We start from the raw sequence: 14660 nt of genomic DNA on the forward strand, positions 1-14660 counted from the left end.
TAGAAACTCTCAATGAAATAAGAGAAAGTTTAACCGGATTCAAATAAGACCATCATAACAACATGCCATCCAATGCAAAGTCACCAAATGCTCAGATCACGATCAAGAAACACCTTCAGCATGATAGAAGCCGATTCCATAAGCCAAACCCAAAATCCACTAACCAAATCACCAAATAATGCTTACTGGTAAAGCTAACTGGGAAAGCTAGAAGCTAGCCGGTAAAGCCAGAAGCTAATTTGTACCGGTAAATACCAAAAGCGATAACAACCAAAGCACCAAATTATGAACCATCAGAATGAGCATCTAAAACCGATTCCAGATATCTGATCATATCAGATCATAATCTTAGCTGAAACCAAGAAGATCACCAAGACTAACCGGGATAGATCCAACTGGGATAGTCTCCAATCGGGATACAGTGTTGACATCAATGACAAAACTTAACCAAATCCAGCATATTGCCAACATAAACTTCTACTATACCATCCTTTTGGAAATACTGCAAGATCTCCACAATAAAACTCAACAATACTAGAACACTCAGATAGTGATATCAAATACAACACAATATGGGTTAACGTCAATGACAACAAAGCCCAACAACTCTAGTTTCCAACACCATTCCATGAAGAGTTAAAGACAAATAAGATTCATAAAGTAATAACATTTCAATTAAGCATTCTATTTTAGATCTAGGCTTTTCTAAATCAAGGCATTATTTCCTTTTTATTTCAATTCATCATGGGATTTATTCCAAACCTAGGGTTTGATCTAGGAAAACCCTTATCAATCCAAAATCATTTTCCCCTCTCATGTGTGTAGGTGACAAATTCTATAGAGAACAAATACAAAACTAGAAAGTGTAGCCTAACTAGATTTTGAAGAAGTGAAAAGACTAGATCAAGGTCACCTAATATTAGTGATTGACACTTTTCTAACAAACTTATTTGGAATTATTTTTTATATTTGTATGTAATACTTTTGGGTCAAGGTTGCCTAGCATCATTCATCTATATTTCCAAGCTCAGATTTTTGATAGAGTTTCCTCTCTAATTCTCATTTGTAAACCTGTACTTTGTTTTTGCATATCTATTTTTAAATTGTCTATGCAAGCTAATCATTTTCAATTGCACATCATCTATCGTACTTCTTGCATTTCAATCATTTCACATCCAATATTAATTTAATCTAAGTTAGGTAAGTGAACCCAATTTGTGTGTAACCCCTTTGTTAATAAGTTTTAGGTTTGAGCCTATTCAATTCCATGTACCTAAATTTGATGTGCAATAAGTGGTTTTGATTTTGTTGATTACATATTTAAACTTGTGAATGCCATTTTTTACCATTGCAATAACAAAATAAACTCTAGCTCAATGTTACGCTGGTGGCCTCATATACATAATAGTAAAAAATTACAAGTAGTTCAACCATGCTTTTACAAACAATGAGCAATATATTAGATGATATCCTTCCAACATTTAATATAAAAAATTTCATGAGTATGCCATGGCTCAATATTTGAAATTGTTTGAATATTAGGTAATGCTGATAAATGACTCAATAAGGAGGTGTTGAGGCAAAATTATGTCTTATATGGTTTAAGCACCACAACTTGTTATTTGGTACAAAACCAAATCCAAAACTTGTCTTAGAGACCATCAAAACAAGTATATGGCTTTACCCAAATACTACCATAGGACCATCAAATTTTACAACACCTTTCTTATAAATAATATTCTCGTGACAACTTGATAGCAGGCCCCTCTCTGGATTATGAACAACCAAAAAAGGTTGAGTTGAACACCTATCCGTATCATTCATTAATGTTATCTATCGTGATTTAGTCAATGTAGAAATTGATGTAGGGCCAAAATGAAACTGTTTCAGTCAATCCAAATCATCCGGTCAAGACATTGAGTAGTAGCGCCGCGGCCCGCGCTAATTTTTGCAGACGATAGGCGAAAGTCACAAGGGAGGGAAACGATCCTTCACTTACTACCACAATCTGATAAGACCACATATACCAAAGGACAACAAAAGCACATGGCAGTACTCAAATTTTCAAGCCAGAAAAGCATAGATTCTATTCAAAAGTCCAGAATTGCAATCGATTGAGCTCGGTATATACGTTCAATATGTCTGCAAAATTATTATCCTTGAAAAATTTGTCTGCTTATGTAACCTCTGACATCACCAGCTTAAACGGAAAATGATAAACATTTTGAACGGCACTCAAAACTCGATTCGGTATGCATGTTCAGTAAATCTGAAGAATTATTTATGTTTGAAGGAATCGTCTGCTTGTGTAACTTCCGACATAAGAAGATTAAATGAAAAATGATAAACAATTTGAACGGCACTCAGAACTCGATTAATGAGGGAAACGCTAAAAAGTAGATTAGAGCATGTGAATTTTTTAAAAGATATGCAGTTGAAATAAAATTTTAATTTAGTTTTGGATACTCTATTTTTATATTGTTGAAATTTGGGAGACTTAATAGCTTTCTTAATTTCAAATAAATGAATCACAAAGACCATTAAATAGATATATTTATGGAAAGATGTGTTTCATGTATGACATACCAGTGTGCACTAAAAAAATATGACTAAATACAGTTCATATTTTTCAACACGTGTTCATAAATTCTATTTTATCTCGAAACACAACCTAATTAGATGATAGAGGCCACCTTTAATAAGTAGGTTTAATAGCTACTCATTTACAAATGAAGAACATTTTATACCAATATCCTTTCTTAAACATTTAGTAAAAATATTTGCAAGCTTCTCACTGGTTGTTGTATAGGCTAGTTCAATTTCCTTATTAAGAACACATTCATGAATTAACTGATGGTACACTTCGATATGTTTTATACGAGCATGGAACACTAGATACATAACCATCATCAACACACTTTAATTATCACAATATACTATTGTGGGATGATGTTGTTGGTGTTCAAGGTTTTCAAGAAGTCATCTAAGTGATATCGATTCAAAAGTTGTCACAACGAGTGGCTTGTATTCTACTTCATTCGATGAAGAAACAACATTAGGTTGTTTCTTACAAACTCTATGAGATAATAGCATAACATAGATTAAAGAAAGAACCAAAAGATGATTTCATAGAGTCTAAGCAACCTGTCCAAACTAAATTTAAAAAAATGAACAAGTCTGAAATCTTCATTTTTCATATAATCCAATTAAAAAAATTATGCTCACTCAAGATATCTCTGAAATCACTTTGTAGCTAACCAATGACTATGTGTCATATGAGCCATGAATTGAGTCAATATTCCAACTACATTAGATATCTTTGGATGAGTAGTAGTTAAGTAAATCAAATTTCCTTTCAAACTCCCATATAAGGTTTCATTGATTGATATATCATTTCTATCTTTAGTAAACTTAATTCCTATAACTATTGGTGCTGATGAAGCTTTACAAACTAGCATTTTAATAATGTGAGAATTTATTTGGTGTACTTCATTTGAGAGAAATATTTTTCTAGGTGTTTGTCACACTTCAATTCTAAGAATGTAATGAGGTAATCCAAGATCAAACATCTCTAAATTGATCACCATATATTTTTCACATCTTGCATTAATGATTGATTATTCCCTGTAATGAGTAAATCATTAACAAATAACACTATAAGAAATACCTTGTTGTAAACACATTTAATGTATAAATTTGGATCAGTAGAAAAAATTTTAAATTCCCTTTGAAGAAAGTACTTAGCAATTGTTGAATACCAATCTCTTGTGGATTATTCCAAATAATATAGAGTCCCATTTAAGTTACACACCATGTGTTCAAAGTTTTATTTTTCAACTAATTCGAGAGATTATGTGGCTTGTAACTCGTCAAAAAAATTTATATGTATGAATGCACTTTTGACATCGATTTGGTAAATTTATTAACTATGATGGGAAGCAATTGCTATCAATATTTTAATTATGATAATCTTTGCAAATGAAGAAATGTTTTCCTCATAATCAACACCTACAACTTGGTTCTAGCCTTTGGCTACCAATCATGCATTATTCTTTTCATTTGAACCATCAAATTTAAACTTGATTTAAATACCCATTTACAATTAATTACTTTGTTACCAATAGTTACAGGAACCAAGTCTAGCTTTTGAATTTGATGAATTTTATTTATTTATTGATTCAATTGTATATTTCTATTGGTCTTCCTTTATTTATTCATCAAAAGGTCTTAGGTAGTGGCTAGCTAGAACACTTAACGTGAATGGATAACAAGCTTCATATTTTTGTAGTCCATTAGATTCTTTTCTACCTTATTATTATCTCCTTAAAGGAATATTATTCACAAAATGGTTTCTTAAACTTGCAATAACAAAAGGCTACTATTAATAAATGAGTTTCAGGTGTGAAGTGAGACACTCTCATTACAAGGACTGAGGGGCATGCCCACTTGGTGGGAGATCTAGGGGCTGCATTCCTTGGTGATATTTTAGGGGAAATTCCCCCAAAATCTACATTTTTGTATGATTTATCATAGTCAATCATGACCATTTATCATTAGGTCTTACATCTAACAATGGATATTATGTGTTCTTTATTCATCCTAGAAGGAAACTCTATTTTATGAGGCAGTTATATTATGGCTATGTATTGTAAGAATTTGATAGTTGTTGAGTTACATCTAGATACCTATTTGGTGATAATCGTATGAGAATCTTTCTCTGTAATTATATTATTGTTTATTGTTAAAAATGGATAATATATTGGATGTCTTATAAAGTGTGGATTTTTTCTCTTGAAAGGGTTTTCCCGATGTAAACAATTGAAGCCCAAAGAATTGGGTCAGTCAAATTCATTTCACCCTCAATGTAATATTTTATGTGAAATATAGGATTACTTATTTACATGTCTAAATTAGTGAAATCTTATTTTCTACCATTACAAAAGATAACATAAAATGTGTAAGTAGAGACACATACATACACAAACACATATACATATACTTACACTCCTATCAAAAGAATATTTGAATCTCTATAACTCACTTTTATTTTACTTAATAATTTTTTTATACTTATGTGATATTCAATATGCAAATATTAGACATTATTTATATCAAAAGTTGTGTGAAATTACTTTCTTAGATCTAGATTAAGAGAAAGGTGTGATTAAGAGAAAGGTGTGTGAACATGATGACCATATAATTTTTATTTATTCAAAATCTAGGCAAAGTAGTGTAAAAATTATTGCATGTACTATTTTCTCACCATGTCTAAAGATTCAAATTAATTAGATAAATCATGCATCGGTAGAATTTATATATAAGTTGTATGATAGATTATCTACATTAGTAAATCTTTGTAAATCCTACTCCCAAAAAGTGTAGGACTACTTCTATTATGTTCTCCTAATTATAGATTAGGGTATCTCTTAGTTTATATAAAAAAATTTATGGTAGATTGTTTACTCATTTTGTAATCTTTTATTTTGAGGAATATATCATATCCTTCTTGATAAACTCGTTTGTAGAAGGTTTTCTTTGTTTGTTGTTTCATCTTGAAGGTTCTTTTTTTGGAAAATTAAATATGATATATCATAAAAAATATTAGTCCCTATAGAAAAATACATGAATAACTCATTGAAGAAAAAATAAGCATAATCCCCAAAGTAAAAAATATATCACCCTCCTAAAGTATAGTTTCTCTAATAGTCATATAAAACCATGTTGTGGAACCATAATTAAAAGCATTTATCTCTTCTAGATTCCATCAATCTAAAAAGAGGACCATTATCTATTTTATTTTTGTAACTCTAGTTTAAGCTTTCTATACACATAAAAGGTTGTATAAAATAAGAAAGCCAAAAGCTAAGGGAAGAGCTATAAATTTAAACAAAAGGGAAGTTTATTATCTTTCTTTGATTAAAAACAAAAAGATGTGTTTCAAAAAAATATTTTATTTCCTTTAAAAATATCAATTATATTTTTATATTTCTCATGATTTTATTGTACATGTTGAGCTGGTTGAATAAACTAGAATATTGACAAGGGGTGGGGACGAATTAGTATTCCCAAAATATCTAAATTTTTTACTAATATATTAATTCAATTAAGCTCATTAACATGAAATAGCAAATGCATTATAAAATAATATAACCACAACTTGAACATCAGATTTTATATCTCAAAAACCCAAATGGGAAAAACCACGTAGAGTGTTCTCTCTTAGTATAATATAACTAGTTATATGGTGTTTACAAAAAGGGGTGGCTCATTGCTGGATGACTCATTGCCATATTACAAAAGTGGCTCACTACTGAAATGCTCACTTAATAGATATTGAAATAAGTAAAATTGCATCTCCTAATGCAAGGGGTCAATTCTAGGTTAAGCTCAAACAACAACTCATAAAACTGAAAGAAGATCAAGTAAATGACCACTCTATCACTATCCACATTCATGTACAACAACTACGGTAAGGGATTAGTGCACTACTCTACTGAACCACCCACTTGTAGTAGCTTTGGTAAGGGATTATTGCAACATTTTTTGCACTCTGACTCTTCTATATATTCCTTCACTCATAAAATTGCTTCTCTTACTGCAATTGCTTTGCTATCCACATTTGACACTTCTTTCTCTGCTAAATCATATGCATGTAAGACACTTATCTAACACATCTTTACATCTACTAAATGCATACACAGAGACATATCAAAAAGCTCATACACCAAGATATTATGTCGGTGAAACATAAATGATTTACACAATAATATGCTGCTCGGATCAACTTGTTATCCAATAAAGCCTTGACCAAAAGTATGATAAAAATGTCGGCCTTCACTTGTTCTCTTACACACGTCCTTCTCACATTTCATTTAAAGATGCATATACCTTAATTATCAAAACAAAATAGGGATCTACTGGACCCATAGATATGGACCCATGAGCACAACAACTCCAAGCACAACAACTTCTAAATCCAAGATACAGATACCACAAATATCAGAACATAAATCACAATAGATACATAGCTGATCTGACTACTAGCACTAATACGGAACCTCACACAGCTGATATCAGAATATGATACCAACCAAGATAAGAACAAGTTAGGATTCCAGAGTTGATGATTTTCTAGAAATGACACCAGCAGATTATCTATGCCTTATTTCTCCATATAACATACCTTTCTTCCATTGATGCTCGGTCAACAATACCAAAACTACTTCCAATAGCATACCACATCTAGTCCTAATTGGATAACCAAGTTTGACATCAATGAAAATAATGAAAATATTCACACAAGTCTTAATAGTTCACTCCTTTCATTTTATATTTTTTTGAAGGTATGCATATTGTAAAAAGGAATAATTTCTCAATCACAAATCTTGATCATGTTTTGACAATTTTTATTATTTTATTTCCAAGAGAGAGATTTTTTTTTTTAGGTAAAGTGGGGAATGTACTAAACAAATTATATAATAGTCATTAAAGAAAAAATAAAAAATGCTTAAAGTGAAGCAACCAAAACGAAAGAACAAAGAGTCTCACAAGGAATGAGACTAACCATGAGCATGACTTGAGTAATCAACCAACAAGAAACAAAGGTCTTGACCAAAGCTTAATACTTTTCTTAGAAACAACAAGTTTTTAAAGGATATTAATAACCTTTGCAAATGAGGACACTTTAAACTATAGAAAATTATCCAAGGAATCAGTCAACAAAAAATACCTTAGAATTTATAGAGAAAACAAATTTCCAACATAAAATAAATATGAGAAAGAAGAATTGAGAAAAATTCTAACCACAACCAAGTTGATAATTGAAACCACCTCTATAGCATCAACACGAACTAAGATCATAATAGAAACCAACTCAAGATTAGGCCACAAAAAAAGGCTTATGATAGAACTAGATCTACCAATCTTCACCATGAAACATAGAGGGAAAATTACTACTAAATCATAAATAGTACAATCTAGAGAAAAGTCAATGACAAAATCAAACTCTATAGGACTTGTAGGGGAGTAGACTAGTATACATAATATAAGCCCCATCATGATAGATATCCAATAAAGGAACACCTACCCTAAAAATATGTGAGGCAAAAGACGCAATCATAGGGAAACCCTCTATAATACCCTCCCACTACAAATATTCATCTTTCAAACCTAGCCCAGGTATTATGACTCCTCACAAATGATAAGTAAACTGTAAGGAGCTAAAATGCAAACAACAATGTAGAAACAAAAATGAGAGAGTCCTGAGGGATCTAGGGAAAATAATAGAATCCCCTACATAGGTGTAAAACACCATTACTACCAGCTCTAGAATCCTTGGAAACAACCTATAAGAGCATAGAGGAGCCTTTAAAAGTTACGAAAACAATAGGTTTTCCAACCATAGTCCCAATACTACCACATCCACATGATCCAAATCCCCACATAAACAACACCATAAATTCCAACATCCCAAACATTTAACACAATGGAGAAGGGCACATGAATGAGAATCATCTCCAAGTGAGAAAGAGACAGGTAAATCAAACAAGAGGACCCCAGTCAATAAGGTGGTTCTCCCCAAAAGTGAAATAAATCAAGGGTGAGATAGATCCACCTAGCCCCACCAAAGGACTAAGAAACCAAAACAATATGGCTCAAAATTAGGGTACACAACGCCCCCCTCTACCATTTTCACCACCAAGCTACTTAGATCAATAAACCCTTGAGGAAAAAATGCCTAACCCAAGCTAAATACAAAATCTAGCAAGAAGGCATGAACCACAAATAGCTAATCAAGAAACAAAAAGACCACTTTAGTAGAAGAGGTAGCATTCTCTAAAGCATGAACCACGACAATAGAAGCCCCATCTCTAGATTTTGACTCAACCCAAGGTTCCATGTCCTCTTCACCATCTAAATCATCATTCCCTACATAATCTACAACACCTGCAATAGTGCCTCCTATTAAAACCCTAGTAAAGCCCATTCTACCCTTAATTGCTTATAAATTACTACAAATATAAGTGTTAGATGTTATTTTTATATTCCATTTAGAACTATTCCATTTGTTCTTGGCCTTTCCTCCATTTTTGTTTGTTATTTTCTCTCTTTTACCACCTTATTTAGTAGTTAGGAGCTAGGTTTGGAGTTATTTCATTAATGGGATAGATATTTTTTAATATTGGTAAAAATAGGTTTGGAAATGATCCTTGTACAAGAGAGTAGCCATTAAGAAAATGCCATGCATTCCATGGTATATATGGGATGAAACAAACCCAACAAAATAAAAGTTAAACAAGTATAATTGCATCCTAGGTACCATTCACAACCACTAAAACAAAGAACACTACGACATAGCCTAGACAATGCTATTCCCATGCTTACTTAAGATCACACTATTCACTATAGTGTCAAACATAGAAACATATTTGAGAAGACTTTTATTCCACCTTTGTAGAATAGTCCACATAATACTATTATTCAAACCACATAATAAGGTGAAGAGGGAAGAGAATTCTCCACAGATGGTCCAATGAGAAACACTAAAGGAACATTGGTATATCAAGGTTGGACTAAACACATGTGAATCAACTACCACCAAATCGAGCTAGAGAGAATATAAAGCTATGTGTTGAACCCCAACCACACTAGAATTTTGATGGTATTATGGAATCGAAGGACTATTAGGATGAGTGATTATAGAAGAGGGTGGATCAACCATGGGAGCTAAGGGAGTTATAGGCATCAAACATGTCAATAAAATAATAAAAAATATTATCCTTTATTATCAAATTTTACTTGATCTTTGATACTCTTTGTGAACAATTAAGATTTTAAAAAAATAAAAAACAACTTAAGAATCCATCAAAACTTTGACAAATAAAATACTAAATAAAATCCATGGTACTCATTGGGTACTTTCAATTTAGCTTGACTTGGTCAAGGAAATAACTTTTCGTGAAGAGGCATTATTTGATTGTGGAAACATCCTACATTGCTTAGTTCCTAAGGCAGCGAAGACCAGTCTTGTCGAATGTTTCTAATAATTAATGTTTATTTGGTACATTTCTTTATACAAGAACTAATTCACACCATATTCGTCAAGTAACCCAGGTAAGAAATCGGGAGGATCAGACGGAGCACACGTCGGAATGATGTGATGGAGTCATTTATCAGGCTGAAAAGTGTTATTCCGGATACTTATGGCAAGCCTCATCGTTTACTATCCATTCTGGAGGTAAAGAACCATTTAACACTTTCATAACACTTTATCTGGATCATAATCCTTCCGTCTCACCTCAAAGATCTCTTAACCCACTCTGCTTCACTCCATTTCTGTCGCTCCTATGGGAAATAATGATTCTTCTGCGCAGTCTTTGTTGATCTCAAAAAAAATTGAATATGATGCATTTGTAAATCACCGCGGGATAGACACAAAGGATACTTTAGCCAGCCTTATCTTTCATAACCTTGAGAAAAGGGGCATCAAGGTCTTCCTTGATAAGTATTCGATTCAAGTAGGGGATAAAATACCTGAAACAATAGAAAAGGCGATAGCCTCAACCTGTGTTCATGTAGTTATTTTCTCTGCTAACTACGCAGAGTCCGAATGGTGCTTGACAGAACTCTGCTTAATCCTCAAAACCAGGGCTCCCATTGTTCCTGTGTTTTGGGGAATAGAGCCTTCCGAACTTCTAATGGAAGACAAAGGCGGAATGTATGCTAGAGCTTTCAAGATGCATTCTGACACTGGTAAAATCAAGCCTCAAATACTTGAGGAATGGAAATTGGCTCTCCGTGAGGTGTCAGATATTAAGGGCCTGAATATTCATGGGTAAAACGCCATCCGTTTATTTCTGTTCCTTTGAGATGATTCTATTGATTTCTATTGATTTCTGTGTTGTCTAACGATATTATCTTATCAGAATTATTAAAAAGCTAGTTAAAATAGATTGTAGCCCGTAAAGTAATTCAATGTAGCAGGTTACGAGTTCAGTCTTTCGTAACATTACCTCCAGTTCAACTCTCCGTGATTTACGGATAACTGTTGATGCATGCTCCTTACATAAGTTGTGACTTATGAAAAACTGGTGATTGCATGCTATTTGCATGATTTATGCGCTCTTTGTAATAAGCTAACTAATGCGAACAGCAAGTTAGTCTTCACAATCTCCGAAAACTTCACCGTCATTTCTAAGGTTACTATTGTATAAATCTGTATTTGCATATTGTAAATGAACAATGGGTTAATACAATTTCCTTTCTTAGCTGCTCTGGTTTTCATCTATTGTGCTATTATCTGCAGTTTTGTTTTTATTATTTTCTAGCTCGATCTTGTACAGATCTGCACTTTGTTTGTAGGTTTGAAAAATTCTACATGGTATCAGAGCCTGGGAGCTAGAAGAAAGGAGCAGGACATTTATTTTTTTGTAGATTTATGAAGATTAGCATTACCATGGAAGCTGATGTAGACCTTTGAAACTAAATGCATGCTTATTCTTTCCCTCATTTTTGCATGCTCCTTGTTTTTTTTCTCATATTGATTCTTTAAAATTGTATGTGCTTTGCAAGCACAACATGATAGAGATCTGAAAAATTTGGGGCTTTGTAAAAATTGAACTTTTAGAAAGGTTCTATGGGGTTTTGCTTAATGCATTTAGTATAGGTTTCTTTCAATAAGTTTCCGGAATAAAATAGAAGATTAAAGTTGCTATGCACTCTTCCTCCAATTGACAGCCAAAAATTTTCTTTTGTTCTAAATTCTTGTCTACATGAGATTCCAATGTTGCAATTTAGTTTGCTCCTAGAGATTCTTTCTAGCAGGGTTCCTGACTACATGAGATTCCAGAGTCGCATCCTCGAGTGCTTCCAGAGTTTCTTTCTAGTGGTACATTATTGAGCAATGGATATACAATGGCATCATCCCAACCGGAGGTCATCTTTGTAGTTCTTCAGCTTGAAGCACATTTCTGTAGATTCATATCTTCCTGTCTTCAGATGGTCAGTTTCTGTATTCAGAGATCATGTACCTATCTATTCATCCATTTGAGCAATACAGAATATGTACAACTACATTTTCAAAGTATCCTAGAGGTACTCATGTAGTGGTTTCTATGATTTTGATACAATTCTGTTGCAGTGTGGATTCATTTGTAGTTCTTCAGCATAGATTGCAACTTTCTTCTATAGTTCGAATAATGGTCAAGAGTTTCTCTCAATTGGGTTTTCTCCTTTCTTCTTTGTAATTGGGTTCTCAATCAAGCTTTGTTGTCAAGACCCATATCTCTCCTTAGTTAGGCTTAAGGGGGGGTGTTAACGCAACTTAACATGTAGTCTTCCCCGTGATTTACGGTGATTGTGATTTGCATTGTTGCTTATGTTTAAGCTAACCAAGGAGTTCTTGTTTTTAACTCCCTCTTCATCTTCTAGTTCTGTTTCATGCAAACAGTTCTTGATCTCTATAAATTCCATGCATCTAATGCATAATTTCTACTCCTGTGATCTATAAACCAATTGTAATTCATTCAAGTTTCAATATGGTAATGTAAATGATTTAATTACATTAATTCTTTTTCTTCAGATTTCTATATGCAAGTTTTGTTTCTTTTCTTTTCTAGCTAGATTCTTCTGTTGTACAGAAAATTTAACATGGTATCAGAGCAAGGTTGCTAGGAAGAAAAAGCTAAACACTTTTATTTGCAGGCACTGAAGATAGAGTTGTTTTAGATTGGAATAACCATTGTATTGAAGGTTTTGTTTTTGTATCTTTTTGGAGATATTTTTGAGTGAATGATGTATATGTATAAGGATTGCAGATGCATGTATTGTGGGAGCAATCAACATGGGCATGAATGGTGTCCCCATTGCTCACATAATGTCTTTCTACTCTTTTTTGGGAATGCATCAAAATCGCATGCTGCGCCTTCTCCACCTAAAAAAATAGTTGATGTACCTTCACCTTCACCTACTAGTTTGATAAAGATCTTGGCTTCTTCGAATGTTACTTCAAATTCTCTTCAACAGGTTCATTCTTGTCCTCTTCATGAGCGAGATATCATCCTATCAAACATTTATCATTTGTTTGTTGAATCTCTCTTTGATCATGATGACAATTTTGAGGACACATGTCTTCTCTCTGATATGGGCTCGCATCAAGTTGCATCTTCTTTTGGTTTGGATTCTCTTGTTTTCTCTCAACCACTCCATGCTACTATCTTGACACATCTTGATTCATATCCGAACAAATCTCACACTTTAGTGGTCACTATTCTGGAATCTTGTATGGAAGAGTTGCAGTCCACCATCAGATTGGAGAAACATGAGTATTTTTCAGAACCATTGATCTTGATTCCTTCATATTTTCCACTTGAGTGGGAATTCAATAGTGTGACAGTTTGAGGTTTCTATCTTCCAAAGGCAAGAGGCATCATTTGTTGCAGGGGAACCTACTATAGCATTCATTTTGCTACATTCTGTATTGATATTCTTTCTCTTCTTTGTGGAGGAACAAATAGGCACTTTCTATGAGATCTTAGGTTGCAAAACATTGTAGCATATTAGGTATCATACAAAGTTAGTGTAAATTTTGAGGGGGGGTTTATTCCCACTGGGTTTTTCCTCTTTCCTCTTTTCTTTCATATTTTCTGTCTCCTTAGTTAGACTTAAGGGGGGGTGTTAGCATAACATTACCTACAGTTCAACTCTCCGTGATTTACGGATAACTGCTGATGCATGCTCCTTACAATAAGTTGTGACTTATGAAAAACTGGTGATTGCATGCTATTTGCATGATTTATGCGCTCTTTGTAATAAGCTAACTAATGCGAACAGCAAATTAGTCTTCACAATCTCCGAAAACTTCACTGTCATTTCTAAGGTTACTATTGTATAATTCTGTATTTGCATATTGTAAATGAACAATGGGTTAATACAATTTCCTTTCTTAGCTGCTCTGGTTTTCATCTACTGTGCTATTATTTGCAGTTTTGCTTTTATTATTTTCTAGCTAGATCTTGTACAGATCTGCACTTTGTTTGCAGGTTTGGAAAATTCTACAAGATTGTAGCCCGTAAAGTAATTCAATGTAGCAGGTTACGAGTTCAGTTTTTCGTTTACTTTGTTGTAGTAATAGCCAAATTTCATTTAGCCCATACGTACTATAAATAGCTGAATTTGAATTCACCATGTGTTACAGGGACGAAGGAGAGCTATTAGAAGTAATTGCAAAGAGCGTAACCGAACATATGCAAAGGATGAAATCGCATGTAAATCAGCTGAGATGCAAACTCTAGAAAAGGAAATTTCTTAAACATTCTCCTCCATAAATTTTATGAGGCCAATCTTGTCACCAAGATACTAAAATGTTTTTACTTATATTGTGATAATATGCATAAAGGAGGTTTGATGTTCATGACAATTATATGGATAGAATGATGATATGGGCATAAGAAGTTCAATGCATATGATAATGATATGGTGATTCCATGTCCAGAATTAGGTGTACACTACAATATATATATTTTTGTATACATTCTACTCTTCTCTAGATGGATCGTATGAATTGCTTGATGGTAGCACTGATAAGAAAAATATGAAGCATCTATCAAGGCCACCTTCTATTTATCGGTTTCTGTCTCAGAGGGTTTTTTGGTAGATCTGTT

The 14660-nt window shown here is 33.1% G+C and overlaps 1 protein-coding gene across 1 annotated transcript; it reads left to right on the forward strand.

The window, feature by feature from the left end:
* Positions 1-10346: 10346 nt before the first annotated feature.
* LOC131858181 (probable 2' cyclic ADP-D-ribose synthase BdTIR) lies at positions 10347-14308 on the forward strand. Its single transcript, XM_059211297.1, has 3 exons — positions 10347-10834; positions 14040-14109; positions 14195-14308. Exons 1-3 carry the CDS (start codon positions 10347-10349, stop codon positions 14306-14308), a joined length of 672 nt encoding a protein of 223 aa, XP_059067280.1.
* The last annotated feature ends 352 nt before the right edge of the window (positions 14309-14660 follow it).

The sequence above is a fragment of the Cryptomeria japonica genome, chromosome 1, assembly GCF_030272615.1.
Source record: "Cryptomeria japonica chromosome 1, Sugi_1.0, whole genome shotgun sequence".
Classification (NCBI taxonomy): domain Eukaryota; kingdom Viridiplantae; phylum Streptophyta; class Pinopsida; order Cupressales; family Cupressaceae; genus Cryptomeria; species Cryptomeria japonica.